The sequence below is a fragment of the Bos indicus genome, chromosome 5 (genome assembly GCF_029378745.1).
Source record: "Bos indicus isolate NIAB-ARS_2022 breed Sahiwal x Tharparkar chromosome 5, NIAB-ARS_B.indTharparkar_mat_pri_1.0, whole genome shotgun sequence".
Lineage (NCBI taxonomy): Eukaryota > Metazoa > Chordata > Mammalia > Artiodactyla > Bovidae > Bos > Bos indicus.
Window position 1 is genome coordinate 101,652,679 of NC_091764.1, and position 15,904 is coordinate 101,668,582.

At 36.8% G+C, this 15,904-nt stretch overlaps 1 protein-coding gene across 3 annotated transcripts; it reads left to right on the top strand.

Annotated features, from left to right (window-relative positions):
• The first annotated feature begins 265 nt into the window (after positions 1-265).
• Positions 266-14,898, top strand: CLEC4A (C-type lectin domain family 4 member A). 3 transcript variants are annotated; one of them, XM_019961624.2, is made up of 7 exons: positions 266-288; positions 384-588; positions 4,515-4,628; positions 7,179-7,280; positions 9,749-9,900; positions 11,016-11,140; positions 12,201-14,898. In XM_019961624.2, the coding sequence occupies exons 2-7, from the start codon at positions 510-512 to the stop codon at positions 12,340-12,342; spliced, it is 714 nt and encodes a 237-aa protein (XP_019817183.1). In that variant the 5' UTR covers positions 266-288; positions 384-509; the 3' UTR covers positions 12,343-14,898. The 3 variants fall into 3 exon arrangements, with proteins under 3 accessions (XP_019817183.1, XP_019817182.1, XP_019817184.1); XM_019961623.2 differs by lacking the exon at positions 266-288 and having other exon boundaries at positions 295-588; XM_019961625.2 differs by lacking the exons at positions 266-288; positions 4,515-4,628 and having other exon boundaries at positions 295-588.
• Positions 14,899-15,904: the final 1,006 nt, after the last annotated feature.

A 15,904-nucleotide genomic window follows, 5' to 3' on the forward strand; every position in this document is an offset into this window, starting at 1 on the left:
GGATTTTCCAGGCAAGAGTGCTGGAGTAGATTGCCATTTCCTTCTCCAGGGGATCTTCCTGACCCAGGAATCGAACCCGGGTCTCCCGCATTGCAGTCAGACACTTTACCATCTGAGCCATTTGCAGGTAGATGCTCACAAATGCTTTAATTTCATCCTTTCTGGTAAGTTCACTGTTAATCAGGGAGAATGTCTCTGCTTTGTTCCCCTTTTCCTTTCCTTCCTATTTCTCTCCCCTACCCTTTGACTTCCTACTTCTATTGCTATTTGCTGGCGTAACGTTTAAAGGTATAATTCACATTGCGCCTGTCTTGGGGTTTGGGCCCCTGAGGTTTTTAATTTTCATGAAATTCCTCTCAAGTTTTTTGTGGTTGTTTGTCTAGGGTCCCTGTTCTCAGCTAGTTGTGTGATAGGAAGTATGAGAAGTTACCACCGTGCTTGCGTTTCATTTTAAGTGGTTTTAAGGAAGAGACGGATAGGATTCTTCGACAAGAACAGAAGATCGCAGCATGACTTCAGAGGTCACTTATGTTGAAGTGAAGTTTAATAAACCCAAGTCCTCAGGCACCGAATCAGAGCTTCCTGCAGGTAAGACTCGCTTTCCAGTGGTCAAAGTGAATGATGGGATGAAGGGTGAAGAGAGAATACTATAAATAAAGCCTAGGGAATGTTGGTTGCTGGTTCTCTGGCCACGGTTGGGAAACACAGGATTCTCATATCGAATTGCCTGAAAAGCATTAAAGGATGATACAGGTATGCCACGACAAAACTGAGGTGTGAGAAATCCACTATGGACCTGAGTTAAGGAGAATGGTAATGAAGCTAAGTTCTTGTGTGCTTTCTGAGGTGAACTAAGACTGCAGTGTAGAGAGTGGGTTCAGGTCTTGAAACCATCAGTCCAGATACAGGGGCTAATGATGAATTGGTAGGTTTTGTTTCTCAATCAGTCACGGGAGAAGAGTTTGAGTGCAGAGTGTTTGAGTGTATTGGTTAGTATCAGACTAACATGGAACAAACCATTGCAGATGAAAGCCTAGAAAGTCTTATACAGAAAGTCTCTTATGTTTTGAGAACGGTTGCTCTGCAATCAGAAAATCCATTGCACACTGTATCTGAGATGGATTCAGTGAGGTTTGGAAGTAAATAAAAGGTAATTTGGGTAGCATGTATGATATCTTAGATACAGAACAAAAGAGGAAAAAAACCGTGGAGACTATGAGAAGCTGTGAGAGGGAAGTTATGATTGCTTATGTTTTCCAAAATTCTGTGGAAACATGGAAAATGCTCAGGAAACTGTTTTTTTCCCCTTAGAAAATTCATAGGGACTTCCCTGGTGGTCCAGTAGTTAAGACTCTGTACTCCCAATGCACAAGTTCAATCCCTGGTCAGGGAATTAAGATTCCTCATGCTGCCAGGCACAGCCAAAATAAATAAATAAATAAATACTTGATAACCTTTAAAAAAATACAAATTAAAAAAATTATATAACTTTGTTATTATATGCTGCAATGTTCATAGAAAAAAATAAAAAACCAGAGATACACACAAATTTATTTATTTTTAAAATTTTTATTAGTTCAGTTGTTTTACAGTGTTCTGTTTCTGCTGTACAGCAAAGTGAATCAGTTACACATGTACATATATCCACTCTTTTAGATTCTTTTCCCATAGAGGTCATTACAGAGTATTGAGGAGAGTTCCCTGTGCTGCATAATATGTTCTAATAGTAGAGTGTATATGTCAATTCCAATCTCCGAATTCATCCCACCTCCCTTTTTCCCTGCCTTGGTGTCTGTACATTTGTTCTCTACATCAGTGTCTCTATTTCTGCTTTGCAAATAGATTCATCTGTACCATTTTTCTAGATTTCACATATATGCATTAATATATGATACTCGTTTTTCTCTTTCTGACTTATTTTACTCTCTTTGACAGTCTCTCGGTCCACACACAAATTTAAATTGCTGTATTTATTCTTACTATCTAGAAATAACTAATTTACATTTTGTGTACATCCTTCAAAATATAAAATACATCAATGTGTGTATGTGTTTTTCTAAAAATGAGATCATAGTATACATTATTGCAGGTTTTACCCCCACTTAGCAATATATTATAACTTTGAGAAAATAATTTTTTTTTCAATTGAGATATGACTGACAAAATTATATTAGTTTCAGATGTATAAGCATAATGGTTTGATTTTTACGTATATTGCAAAATGATCATCACAATGTCTAATTAACATCTGTCACCATACATAGTTTCACAGTTTTTTTTCTTGTGATGAAGGCTTTTAAGATGTACTCTTCAGTTCAGTTCAGTTCAGTCGCTCAGTTGTGTCTGACTCTTAGCGACCCCATGAATCGCAGCACGTCAGGCCTCCCTGTCCATCACCAACTCCTGGAGTTTACTCAAACTCATGTCCATCGAGTCGGTGATGCCATCCAGCCATCTCATCCTCTGTCGTCCCCTTCTCCTCTGCCCCCAGTCCCTCCCAGCATCAGAGTCTTTTCCAATGAGTCAACTCTTCGCATGAGGTGGCCAAAGTCCTGGAGTTTCAGCTTTAGCATCAGTCCTTCCAATGAACACCCAGGACTGATCTCCTTTAGGATGGACTAGTTGGATCTCCTTGCAGTCCAAGGGACTCTCAAGAGTCTTCTCCAACACCACAGCTCAAAGGCATCAATTATTCGGCGCTCAGCTTTCTTCACAGTCCAACTCTCACATCCATACATGACCACTGGAAAAACCATAACCTTGACTAGACAGACCTTTGTTGGCAAAGTAATGTCTCTGCTTTTGAATACGCTATCTAGGTTGGTCATAACTTTCCTTCCAAGGAGTAAGCATCTTTTAATTTCACGGCTGCAATCGCCATCTGCAGTGATTTTGGAGCCCCCCAAAATAAAGTCTGACACTGTTTCCACTGTTTCCCCATCTATTTGCCATGAAGTGATGGGACTGGATGCCATGATATTTGTTTTCTGAATGTTGAGCTTTAAGCCAATTTTTTCACTTAGCTATCTTCAAATAAGCAGTATTTTATATATGTATATTATAGCCTATAGTATTATTAATTGTAGTCATTATACTGTACCTTATATCCCAGGACTTACTTATTTTGTAACTGGACGTTTGTACCTCTTGACCCCCTTCACCCATTTTGCTGACCTCATCACCCCTCACCTCTGGCAACCACCATTCTGTTCTCTGTGTCTATGAGTTATTATTATCTTTTAAAGATTACACAGATAAGTGAGATCATATGGTATTTGTCTTTCTCTTTCTTGCTTATTTCACTTAGCATAATGCCCTCAAGGTCCATCCTGAAGGCAAGATTTCCTTATTTTTTATAAGTGAATAATATCCATTCCATACAGTTGTCACATTTTCTTTATCCATTCACCCATCAATGGACACTTGATAAAATAATTCTCAACCATGAAATGGTGACTGAAAATGTCTGATTTTTTAACACTACATTGTAACTCAACTATACCTCCATAAAAAATAAACTTAAAAAGCAGTCTGGCTGAGTAATATTCCACTGTATATATGTACCACAACTTCTTCATCCATTCATCTCTCAATAGACATCTGGATTGCTTCCATGTCCTAGCTATTGTAAATAGTGCTGTGATGAACAATGTGGTGTTTATATGGCAGAAGCCAACACAGTGTTGTAAAGCAATCATTCTACAATTAAAAATAAATTAATAAATTTAAAAAAACAGTCTGATTTTATTTTAAGGATGTGATGAGAGACAATTATAAAGAGTTATCTGCTATGGCATTATGTAAAGTAGTTAAAGTTAGAAATAATCTGGAAGATTATTTAAATATATAATGAAATACTATGCAACCACAATACAGTGGGTAAAAGAAGAAAATATGGTGATATAGAATACAATAAAATAGTGGGTCCGATCCCAATATATATGGTATATCAGTCATGTGGCAAAATGTGCATGCATGTATATACACTTAAAAATTGCTGGAAGAATGTATACCAAAATATTAACAGTTATCCCCAATGGGAAGAATGTATACCAAAATATTAACAGTTATCCCCAATGGGTTTCTCTACTGCCTCAGGCAGTAAAGAATCTGCCTGCAGTGCAGGAGACCCAGGTTTTTTCCTGGGTCAGGAAGATCCCTTGGAGAAGGGAATGGCTACCCACTCCAGTATTTTTGCCTGGAGAATTCCATGGACAGAGAAGCCTGGCAGGATACAGCCCATGGGGTTGCAAAGAGTTGGACATGAATGAGCGACTAACACTTTTACTTTCATCTTCAATGGTAGGAATTTGTGCATTTATGTATTTTCTAGCATTTCTACAATGAACATTACTATTTCCTTTGTAGCTTCATATTTGAAATAATGTCATGTAATAGTAATAGTGTATTATACAAGAAAAGGGAGAGGAGGAAGAGAAGGAGCAAGAGGAAGTCAAGGTCAGAATTTATTATTCATGATAATAATAATTTGATTAATTTGATTCTTTCTTCAGCTCCCAAAGAGACCAAACTTCACCAAAGTGGCCATAGTTTTTCCAAGCTACTTCTTACCTCATTGCTGATACTTCTGCTACTATTAGCAATCTCATTTTTGATCGCTTTTATCTGTAAGTATCCAGATGGATCTATAAGAAATGTCTGCCTGACTTGAAGAGATGGCATCAAATAAACAGATAAACTATGAGTTTATTCAGAAATCTGGGAAAGAAGTCTTCTCTGGGGGAAGACATAGATAGTGGGAATTCATTGTGAGCTTGGTTCTTTATTTGCATTTAGTCACTCTTATAGAAATAATGGCATTCCTTCTCTTCAGAGAAATTGAGAGTATATGTGTGTACATGTTTCTGTTTTGCAGAATGAAATCTATAGGGCACCACTTCTACACTAGACAATTGTTTATGTGAGACCAAATCTGTGTTTTCTTAGTAGTGTTTATAAGGCTATGCCTGTTGAGGACATAGACATATTTTGGGACTAGCAGATGGACAAGAAGTAAATGGGAAGAAATCTCCCAGGAGAATAGTCTACTGAATTTTCATCTTAATTATTTTTGTCTTTCTCAAGACTGCATGAGCTCTTAAAATCCATTTGGCAAATAGGTAGATTTCCGCCTATCAAGAACTCATCAAGTTTTTTAAAATCATAAAACTAGTATAAGTTTGGGTAGATACTTTATTCATTCATTTGGTCATTCAATAAGCAACAGTGGCCATCTAGTCTATGTCAGACACTGTGCCAGATAGAGACAGCAGAGTTGTGGCCCTTGGTTTTGAGAAGTCCGCAGGATGATGGCAACTGGTTGAATGAAGCAGTGTTTATAACAACGTCTGGTAAATGTTCTGTGAGTAAGAAGCACAGGAAGCTGAGATAGGCTTCCTGGAGGAGGTGACATCTATACCTGTGTGGACCAAGCATGACAGATGTGGGAGAGCTTGAAAAAATTTGGAAAAATACGTTAAGTGACTGTGACATATGGTTCTAAGTGAACTGTGAGGTTGCAGATGGGAGAAACAAGCAGGGTTCAGATCATGAAAAGTGTCCTGTACAATTCTAAAGAGCGGATTTCCTCCTGCCCCCCTGCAGATTATTTTATCAATTATCTTCTGTTATTTAATAAACCAGTCTAAAACTTGGTGGATTAAAACAAACTGTTTTTAGCTCATGATTCTGTGGTTTGTCGATTTGAACTGGGCTCAGCTAAGCCATTTCATTGGTCCTGGCTAAAGTCATTCATGCATACATAGTCAAGTACCAGCTGCAGGTAACCCATTTTCTGAGGAAGAGGATGTAAACTGGGATGATGTGGACAAATTGGTTCCACTTCTTTAGAATTCATCAGGTGAGCTTGAGCTTGTTGATATGGCAACATGTAGGCTTGCAGAGTGAGAGCAGCTGTGAACAAAGCCTCTTGAAGCCTTAGCTTGAAACAATCCTAAAGGAAATCAACCCTGAATATTCACTGGAAGGACTCATGCTGAAGGTGAAGCTCCAATACTTTGGCCATGATGCGAAGAACCGACTCATTGAAAAAGACTCTGATGCTGGGAAAGATTGAAGGCAAAAGGAGAAGATGGCAGAGGATGATATGGTTAGATAGAATCGCTGACTCAATGGACATAAATTTGAGCAAACTCCAGGAGATAGTGAAGGACAGGGGAGTCTGGCGTGCTGCAGTCCATGGGGTCGCAAAGGGTCAGACATGACTTAGCAACTAAACAACAACAGAAAGAGTTGCTTTTGTACATTTTGTTGGCTGAAGGAAGTCTTAGAGTCAGTCCATTTTCAAGTGGTGAATAAATAGACCCCACTTGTTGACTGGAAAAACTAAGAAGTTATATTACAAAGGGGTATGGGTACAGGGAGAGTTGAAAATTGTGGCCATTTCTGCAATGTGTCACAGTCATGGAGAACCATTATGGAATTTTAAGCAAGGAAGTGATATCACTCAATTTGATTTATAGGAATACGCTTTTGGTGGAGATGTGTAAAATGGATATATGAGGAGAGAACTGAAAGCAAAGAGAATAACCAGAAAGACAGTTCATTGCCCAATTGAGAAATAGTGAGAATCTGGTTTAAGGTAGTGAAGGAGAAGGGGAATACCTTTGAATGATAATGAGGAGGTAGAATCAAGGAGGTGGGGGCTTGATGAATATTTAGATCTGTGTGTTGGCCTGCTGAGGAATAAGAACCAATTGGGAAGTTATTCTGTATTTAACATGGATAACCAACAGGGACAGTACTGTAGAGGACAGGGAACTCTGCTCAATACTCTGTAATAAACTAAGTGAGAAAAGAATTTGAAAAAGAATAGATACGTGTCTGTATAACTGAGTCACTGCTGTATCTCTGAAACTAACATAACATTGTTAATCAACTCTACACCAATATAAAATAAAAATCTAAAAAAAAATATTGCATTTTATCTAGACATCTGTTTTATCTGACGTTAGTGTAGCCACTCTAGCCTTCTTTACTTTCATTCGGTGTTTAAGTTTGAAGTTAATTTCCTATAAGCATAGAATTGAGCACATATTTGAGTCTTGTTTCTCTATTCAGACAACTTCTTTCTTTTAATTAAAATGTTTATACGATTAGAAAAAAGAATGAAGTTATAATGCTACCAGGAAAACGAATGATTTTATTCTCTTTTTCAGTTTTTTTTCAAAAATGTTCTTATGTTCATAAAGAAGAAAAGGCTACAAGAGAACTCATTCACACAGAATTGGAATGTGTGAAAGAAAATTCGACCCTAGAAGGTAAAAATTAATGTGCCTATGATTCAGTTATTGATAGTACTGTGTCCTAGGTCAATATTTCCAATACTAAGAAATTGAGTCTTATGAACATTTTAAGTTTTAAGTATACAACTATTTAGGGCCTACAATTTTTATAATATGCATATCTTTAATTCATTTGTGCAAAGAAATAGTCTTAATTATGAAAAAGATTACATTGCTTTTCGGTTTCTTCAGTCTTTGCTTCTTTCTGAACTTTCTGTGCATACTTGCTCTTTTACTCACATACCGGTTAAAACTTATTTGGTCAAGAGAGATTTAATTCATATATGTTTTAAGAAATCATATTTTATGTACATAAAACATTTTTGGGAGAATACATAAAATACTCTGCTTTAAAAATTTCCATTTTTTTTTATCCCAAACCTAAACTCTGTTAGCAGCTCTATGGTTTTGCTTCACTTCTTAATGGTCTGTTGTTAGATACGTATGGTTTAAGGATGATTATGGTTTCTTGGGGGAAACCCAAGGAATCTATTTTATACATAGTGTCAATAGTGTTGGGGCTTCCCTGCTAGCTCAGTGGTACAGAATTTGCCTGCCAATACAAGAGATTTGGGCTTGATCCCTGGTTCAGGAAGATCCCCTGGAGAGGGAAATGGCAATCCATTCCAGTATTCTCGCCCGGAGAACCCCATGGATGGGGGAGCCTGGCGTGCTACAGTCCATGCTGCTTCAAAGAGCCATGACTTCATCACTGAACAACAACAACAACAGCAATAACATGGCTTCTTGGAGAACTGAACAAGAAAAAATTCCCTTTATCCTTATTCTATGTCCACCTTAACTCTGAAATCTTTCCTTGCTCTGAAGTATATATACTGATATATACTATATATATATATATCTATTGATATATATATATATAGCTACTTCCTGCTTTGTGTGGTCTAGTGTTAGTATGGTACACTTTTATTCATTTTTTTAAAGATGAAATACTAGTATGTTTCACAGTCTTTTTTTTCCATTTGAGATATCTTTCCACTTATCAAATTATTTCTAATTGAAAAACTGGTTCTGCCTAGTGATGGGGAGGGGATGGATCTGGCTGCTCTCCTGATACAACCCAGAGATACAGCCCATCTCAAGTTTGTGTTCATAACAAGCTCCTGGCAGATGGCACTGCTCTCTGGAAATTACGAATGGAAACAACAAATCATGATAGCGTGTGTCTCACCAACAGAAATCACAGTCATTTACAGATTACATTGCAGTTGCAGGCATCTTGAAATATTTTTTTCTCTTTTAAACTAATTTTTATTGCATTATAGTTGCTTTAAAATGTTGTGTTAGCTTCTACTACTTAGCAAAATGAATCAGCCGTACATACATAAATACTCCACCCTCTTGGGTTTCTCTCTCATTTATAACACCAGAGTGCATTAAAGTAGAGTTCCCTGTGCTGTATAGTAGGTTCTTATTAGTTATCTATTTTATACATAGTGTCAATAGTGTTGGGGCTTCCCTGGTGGCTCAGTGGTAAAGCATCTGCCTGCCAGTGCAGGAGACTGTACAACAGCAGTTTAATCAATGACAACAACCTTGTGGAACTCCAGGATGTAAAACTCAAGGAAGTGTTGGTGCCTCTACATTGTCTGGGTCACCCTGGACTTTTGATCTCTTAGAGTTGTCCACGCTGTGCTTCCAGCAATTCCACAATTACAATTCTGGTTTCTCTACCCTGGGACTGGCTCCCAAAGAGGTTTCTGCTCCAATATATTGCCTTTGTGTCTCTCCAGATCTGGGAGCGATAGTTTGCTCGGTGTATGAAAAGTTGCTGGTTTTCAGTTTGTTCAGCTTTTCACTTGTTAGAATTACTTGCTCAGTTGAGTAATTTCTATTATTCTTATAATTCATTGATATTTCTGTCTACTTTATTCTGCTGTTGAACCCATCTACTGTGCTTTTAATTTGGTTATTATGTTTTCCAACTATTCCACTTGATTCTCTTTTTTATCTTTAAAGTGTTTGCTGAATTATCTATTTCTTTGCTGAGGCTTCCTATTTTTTCATATGGTTCAAACATTTGTACTTACTTGTTGAAGCATCTTTCCATGGCTTTTTAAAAATCTTTGCCAGATAACTTCAGTATTTCTCTTATCTTGGTATTGGCATATATATATATATATGTATGTATTTTTTAAGCTAATTTTGTGGTTCTTGGTATGATAAGTAATTTTCCATCGAAACCTGAGTATTTCTGTGTTATGTTCTGAGGATCTTCTTTAAATTTCTGTTTTAGCTGATTTTTCTGGATACGACACAGGCAAAAGAAAGGGGGTCTGATGTAGGCAGACTTGACCTCCTTGACACCTGATAAGAGTCCTGTTTTCCATGTAGTCTCCTCTGGTCCTTAATTTTTTATAATTTATACACTTTAAAAATTACTTTTAATATATTGCACTAATATAGCCTTCTTCTCAATACAGGGAAAGACTGGAGCTGCTGCCCAAAGAATTGGGGGCCATTTAGTTCTAACTGCTACTTTATTTCTAATGGAGCTAAATCTTGGAATGATAGTGAGAAAGAATGCTTGAGAATGAATGCTCACCTGTTGGTGATCAACACCAAAGCCGAGCAGGTATTACTAGTTTCTAATTGATAATAGAGTCAGGAGTGTTGCCTAGTTTTTAACATCTCTCTTAGTTAAGAAGGAGACTTTTATTGTCTTAGAATATTGATACTGTGTCTGAAGGCTTAAGAAAATAAATAGAAAAGGCTACCTAAGATTTTACATTCCATGCCTTTTTTCTTCTTTTATAAAACTAACCTCTGCCCCAAATAAATTGTGGCATTGAAAATATACTATATAGGGGTTAAGTGGAAGGCTGAAAATATTTCAGCCTGAAATATGATTTCTTTTATTTCAAATAATAAATAGTATTAATTATCATTGTTGAAATATAAAACACATAAATGTTTTATAAATTATTAACTATATAACAGGGAAGGGGAATTAAGTCCAACTGGGAAATGAAGTTCAATCATGAAGAGTCACAATCAATGATCAGAAATGACCGCTAACCATCTGATGTTGTTAAAAGGAAAATTGTTTAATTTGCAAAATTTTTCTCATGTACAACTTTGAAGAATATCCTCTCTTAGGGAAGAAATGAAGGGAAGTGAGTCTGAGATGAGAGTTCATTATGATTGTGAATAGAAATTGCCTCCATATGTATTGAACATGACTATGTTCTGAATGTTTGTGTCCTGTCGCCCCAATCCATGTGTTGAAATTCTAACCTCCAAAGATGATCGTATTAGGAAGTATGGATTTGGGGAGCTGCATAGGTCATGAGGGTGAAGCCTCTGTGGATGGGATTAATGTTTTTAAAAAAGAGATTCTACAGAGCAACTTCTCCTCCTACATGCGTGAATGCACACAATGAGAAAACAGGAATCACCATCTTTACCACGTGGTACCCTGACCTGGGATTTTTAGCCTTCAGAACTGTGAGAAACAAATTTCTGTCACTTATAAGCAATCCATCCTGAACAGACTAAGACCAACCTCAGGCTCAAAAGAGATGTCTTTGATTCTATTCTGCTCTGCCAGAAAAAAACCAAGGCTCCTCTGCAGGGCCCCCATGTGGTTCATTATGAATTTTCTTTTTCCTCTCTTCTCTGTAAAGCCTATGGAACTCAATTCAATCTGACTATTCTAAAGGCTATAACTCCTTTCTTTTATTCATTTAGGATTTCATCACCCAGAAACTGAAAACTGACTCTGCTTATTATGTGGGCCTGTCAGACAGGACGTTGACAACGGGAAAAAGACACTGGCAATGGGTTGATGAGATACCATACAACGAAAGTGCCACGTGAGTACAGAATTCAATAAAGAAACCCAGGTTCTCCATTCTACAGGGATTTTAGGGTGTTCCATTGATCAGCTATTAAAATATAAAATAGCTCATGCTGTAAACTTGAAACTAACACAACATTGTAAATCAACTATACTTCGAAAAAAGAAAATACTCACATTCTTTTAATTCTTGGGCATTAGGTTAAATAATTTTCCTTATTATCTCACTCATCAAATAATGCTATGAGGCACACATTATTATTATTCTCACTATAGAGATGAAGAAACTGAGTTTAAAGAATTTAGATAATTCAGTGGTTATCTAGCAGCTGTTACAATGGTCCTCAAACCCAGGTCAGTTTGACATCAAAACTTATGCTTTCAACCATGACTATTTACCTCTAAATATAACAGAAATGTATGTCAATTAAGATCGTGACCAATTATCAAGAATTTAATATCTCTCATACAGAAAATAAGTTAAATTCTGATAGTCTTACATTTATGCAGTTCTTTTGAAACTCTTAAGTATTTTAGTGCATTTTAGTACCTTACCACCTTTGATCCTCATATCACTGTGTGAAACATACAGAGATATTAATCTAGTCCCTATGAATCTGTGAAATTAAATTCCTTGTCCAAGGTAACAGGGATAGGAGCAGATTCAGAGATTTTAGCTAGCTCATCAGACTCCAAAAGCAGTGCATAAGAAAATGAAGCATACTACATTGATACCTGAGACCGGTATGAAGTCTTTTACATCTTTTAAGAGAGTCTGTGGACTAACAATTTCCTGGTAACAGGACGTAAAATAGACAAACTGAAGACAGCCTCTGGAATGTCTGCTGGGAGGGTGCTTAATGCAATAAGATGACACAGTGCTGGGTGATGTAAGAACAATTTTCAAGGGAAATATCAGAGATACAGAGGAGGAAAAACTCTGTGAGAAGTGGGAAAGAATGATTTGGGCATATCTGACTTTGACTTCCATGCCTAGCCATCTCCCTTACTGTCTCTTTTCAAAGCACTGCTTAAAGAAACGTTCTCATCCTTTTTCCCCCCTTTCTGGTGCTCAGATTCTGGCATGAAGGTGAACCCAACAATCCTAAAGAGCGTTGTGTTATGCTAAATGCTCCTTCAAGAAAATGGGGCTGGAATGATTGTTCTTGTAATGAGTTTCACAAGTTTATTTGCAAGATGATGAAGATCTACTTATAAAATGGAACATTCTCCATGACCATGAGGTTGAATCGGTATCCTACATCATAGAGATAGCTAATATATTCTTGTTATTCATATGTCTTGTTTGAGGATCTTAATAGAATTTTCCAGAAGGTTGTGCACACATTCATTCATTTATTCATTCACGAAATTTAAGGGGAGCAAAATTTGCCACTCCCAAATGTTTTTTTGGCATGTGCATTATTTCAAGCTGAAAATATTAGTCAGTGCTAGAACTATTCTTTTCATCTTTTTGTAAATGTCATTCATAGCCTATTTTCTTTCATCTTCCTTTGAGTACCAGCAATTATTTGTATGTTATATATTTTATGTAAGATTTGTGTCTAAAGAGTGAGATTAAAATGAAGAAGTATCCAGCTGTGTACCAATTAACAGACAGAATTGTGAAAATAATAAAACAGCTGTTATAAACCACTAAGTTTTGGGGTGGCTTATTCTTCAGCAATATGTAACTTAAACACTTTCAAAACAGTTTTGAGCTAAGATTTGCAAAATAATGTAACATATCATAGCACACTGTTTTCTCTAAAAATAGTAGTAGTAATTGAAAAGTGAGAGTAGATTAATTTTACTATTAGTGAATAAAATGCAAAATTAAAATGTTTATTTTTTATATCATTTTAAACCCTTATTCTTATATAGTAGGCATATTGTATGATATCATAGGTATGTAATTCTTATATAAATAAATGTTCAATATGAAGTGTTTATATACTAAATTTTGTTCAGGATGTATAATAAAAATTGCTCTGAGGTCACTATTCTAGAAAATCAATCTGAAAATTCTGTTTTAAAAAAGTGATTTATTTATCTTTGGCTGCACCGAGTCTTTGTTACTGTGTGTGGGCGTTCTCTAGTTGAGACCAGCAGGGGCTACTCTGTGTTATCCTGCACAGGCTCCTCATTGTGCTGCTTCCTCTCGTTGCAGAGCATGAGTTCTAGGGTGCTTGGGCTTCATAGTTGCAGCATGTGGGCTCAGAAGTTGTGGTGCGTGGGATTATTTGCCCTGTGGCATGTGGGATCTTCCCAGACCAGGGATCAAATCTGTGTTCCCTGCATTGGCAGATGGATTCTTATCCACTGCACCACCAGGGAAGTCCTTAAAATTCTTGATTAAAATTTAGGTAAATATTCTCTGAGGTTAAAAAAAAAGATAGGTTACAAATGAACTTATTTATGAAAGAAATAAAGTCACAGATGTAGAAAACAAAAGTATGGACATTTAGAGGGAAAAGGACAGTGGGACGAATTGGGAGATTGGGATTGACATATGCATACTACTAAATATAAAATAGATAATAAGGACCTAGCATACAATACAAAGTACTCTACTCAATACACTGTAATGACCTATATGGGAAAATAATCCAAAAAAGAGTGGATATGTGTATATATATAACTGATTCACTTTGCTGTATACCAGAAATTAACACAATGTTCTAATTCAGCTACTCCAATAAAAACTAATTTAAAAAAGAGATAGACTACATCCAGAACTATTTGAACACTGTGTTTATGTGTTGGTTTATCTGGCAGATATATTTAAGTCTGTAAGTGAAATATGTCTTAGAATTTTAGTCTCTATATTCATCTTTCTAGTTACTTTAAAAACAACACATAAACAAAAAAAAGTCTACCAACACTTTAAGCTTTTTTGTCACTTATAAATGGAAGAGGATGTAGAAACTCTGAAATGTCCAGTACTGGGAAAAATACTTTTGTCCTTTGGAATTAAAATGATCAACTTGTATGTCTTCTCTGAAGGTGGAAATCTGCTGACACTTGATGACCATTTATGGTCTGTTAAGTGTTAATTTTGCTTAGATGATCTCGAGACTGCAACATCAATTAATCAATCTGTCTTTACCAATATAGAAATCATCAATGTTTAATTTATATTCAGTAAAAAGCTAACATTTTCAGAGTACAGTAGAATAATTTTGACAAAGGCCTGCAAACCTGTAGCCACCATATCAAACAATATAAAGAACCTTTCCATCAGTGTGGACTATTTCCTTGTGTCTCTACACCAGTAAAACAGTGATCTGATTTCTATCAATGGTGGATCAGACGGTAAAGAATTTGTCTGTGATGCGAGAGATTCAGGCTCCTCTGTCCATGAAATTCTCCAGGCAAGAATACTAGAGTGGGTAGTCATTCCCTTCTCCAGGGGATCTTCCTGACTCAGGGATTGAACCTGGGTCTCCGACATCGCAGACACGGGGTCACAATCAGACACAACTGAGTGACTAACACTTTCATTTTCACACATATTTGTTTTGCCAGCTCTAAAATTTCATAAAGGAGCAATAATAAAATATGCTGTTTTGTTTCTACCTCCCTTTGCTCAGTGTTAGTGATATTCATTCACGTTTTGTATTTTTTCAGTTCTACATTCAATTTTACTGTTGAGTCGTATTCCATTGTATATAATATATCATAATGTTATCCTTTCTTCTTTTAGTGACAATTGAGTCCTTTCTAGGTTTTAGACATTATGAATAAAGCTGCTATAAACATTCATTTATATGACTTTTGTGGTCATGTGTTTTTATTTGTCTTCGATATGTAACTAGGAATGTAATATATTAACCATTCAGTTCAGTTCAGTTCAGTCACTCAGTCGTATCTGACTCTTTGCGACCCCATGAACTGCAGCATGCCAGGCCTCCCTGTCCATCACCAACTCTCAGAGTTCATTCAAACTCATGTCCATTGAGTCGGTGATGCCATCCAGCCATCTCATCCTCTGTCATCCTCTTCTCCTCCTGCCCCCAATCCCTCCCAGCATCAGAGTCTTTTCCAATGAGTCAACTCTTCGCATGAGGTGGCCAAAGTATTGGAGTTTCAGCTTTAGCATCAGTCCTTCCAAAGAGTACCCAGGATTGGTCTCCTTTAGAATGGACTGGTTGGATCTCCTTGCAGTCCAAGGGATTCTCAAGAGTCTTCTCCAACACCACAGCTCAAAAGCATCCATTCTTCGGCACTCAGCTTTCTTCACAGTCCAACTCTCACATCCATACCTGACCACTGGAAAAACCATAACCTTGACTAGACGGACCTTTGTTGGCAAAGTAATGCCTCTGCTTTTCAATATGCTATCTAGGTTCGTCATAACTTTCCTTCCAAGGAGTAAATGTCTTTTAATTTCATGGCTGCAATCACCATCTGCAGTGATTTTGGAGTCCCCCAAAATAAAGTCTGACACTGTTTCCACTGTCTCCCCATCTATTTCCCATGAAGTGATGGGATCAGATGCCGTGATCTTAGTTTTCTGAATGTTGAGCTTTAAGCCAACTTTTTCACTCTCCTCTTTCACTTTCATCAAGAGGCTTTTTAGTTCCTCTTCACTTTCTGCCATAAGGGTGGTGTCATTTGTATGTCTGAGGTTATTGATATTTCTCCCGGCAATCTTGATTCCAGCTTGTGCTTCTTCCAGCCCAGTGTTTCTCATGATGTACTCTACATATAAGTTAAATAAGCAGTATTAACCATTACAGTATCATAAAGAGTAGTTGAAATGCCCTAAAAATCCTGT

What these genes read in the sequence shown, in the direction of transcription:
- CLEC4A (XM_019961624.2), top strand. Translation starts at nt 510, where the DNA reads ATGACTTCAGAGGTCACTTATGTTGAAGTGAAGTTTAATAAACCCAAG. An exon ending in AGAAAATTCGACCCTAGAAG is followed by an intron (nt 7,281 to 9,748) that starts GTAAAAATTAAT and finishes TTCTCAATACAG; the next exon opens with GGAAAGACTGGAGCTGCTGC. An exon ending in TCAACACCAAAGCCGAGCAG is followed by an intron (nt 9,901 to 11,015) that starts GTATTACTAGTT and finishes TTATTCATTTAG; the next exon opens with GATTTCATCACCCAGAAACT.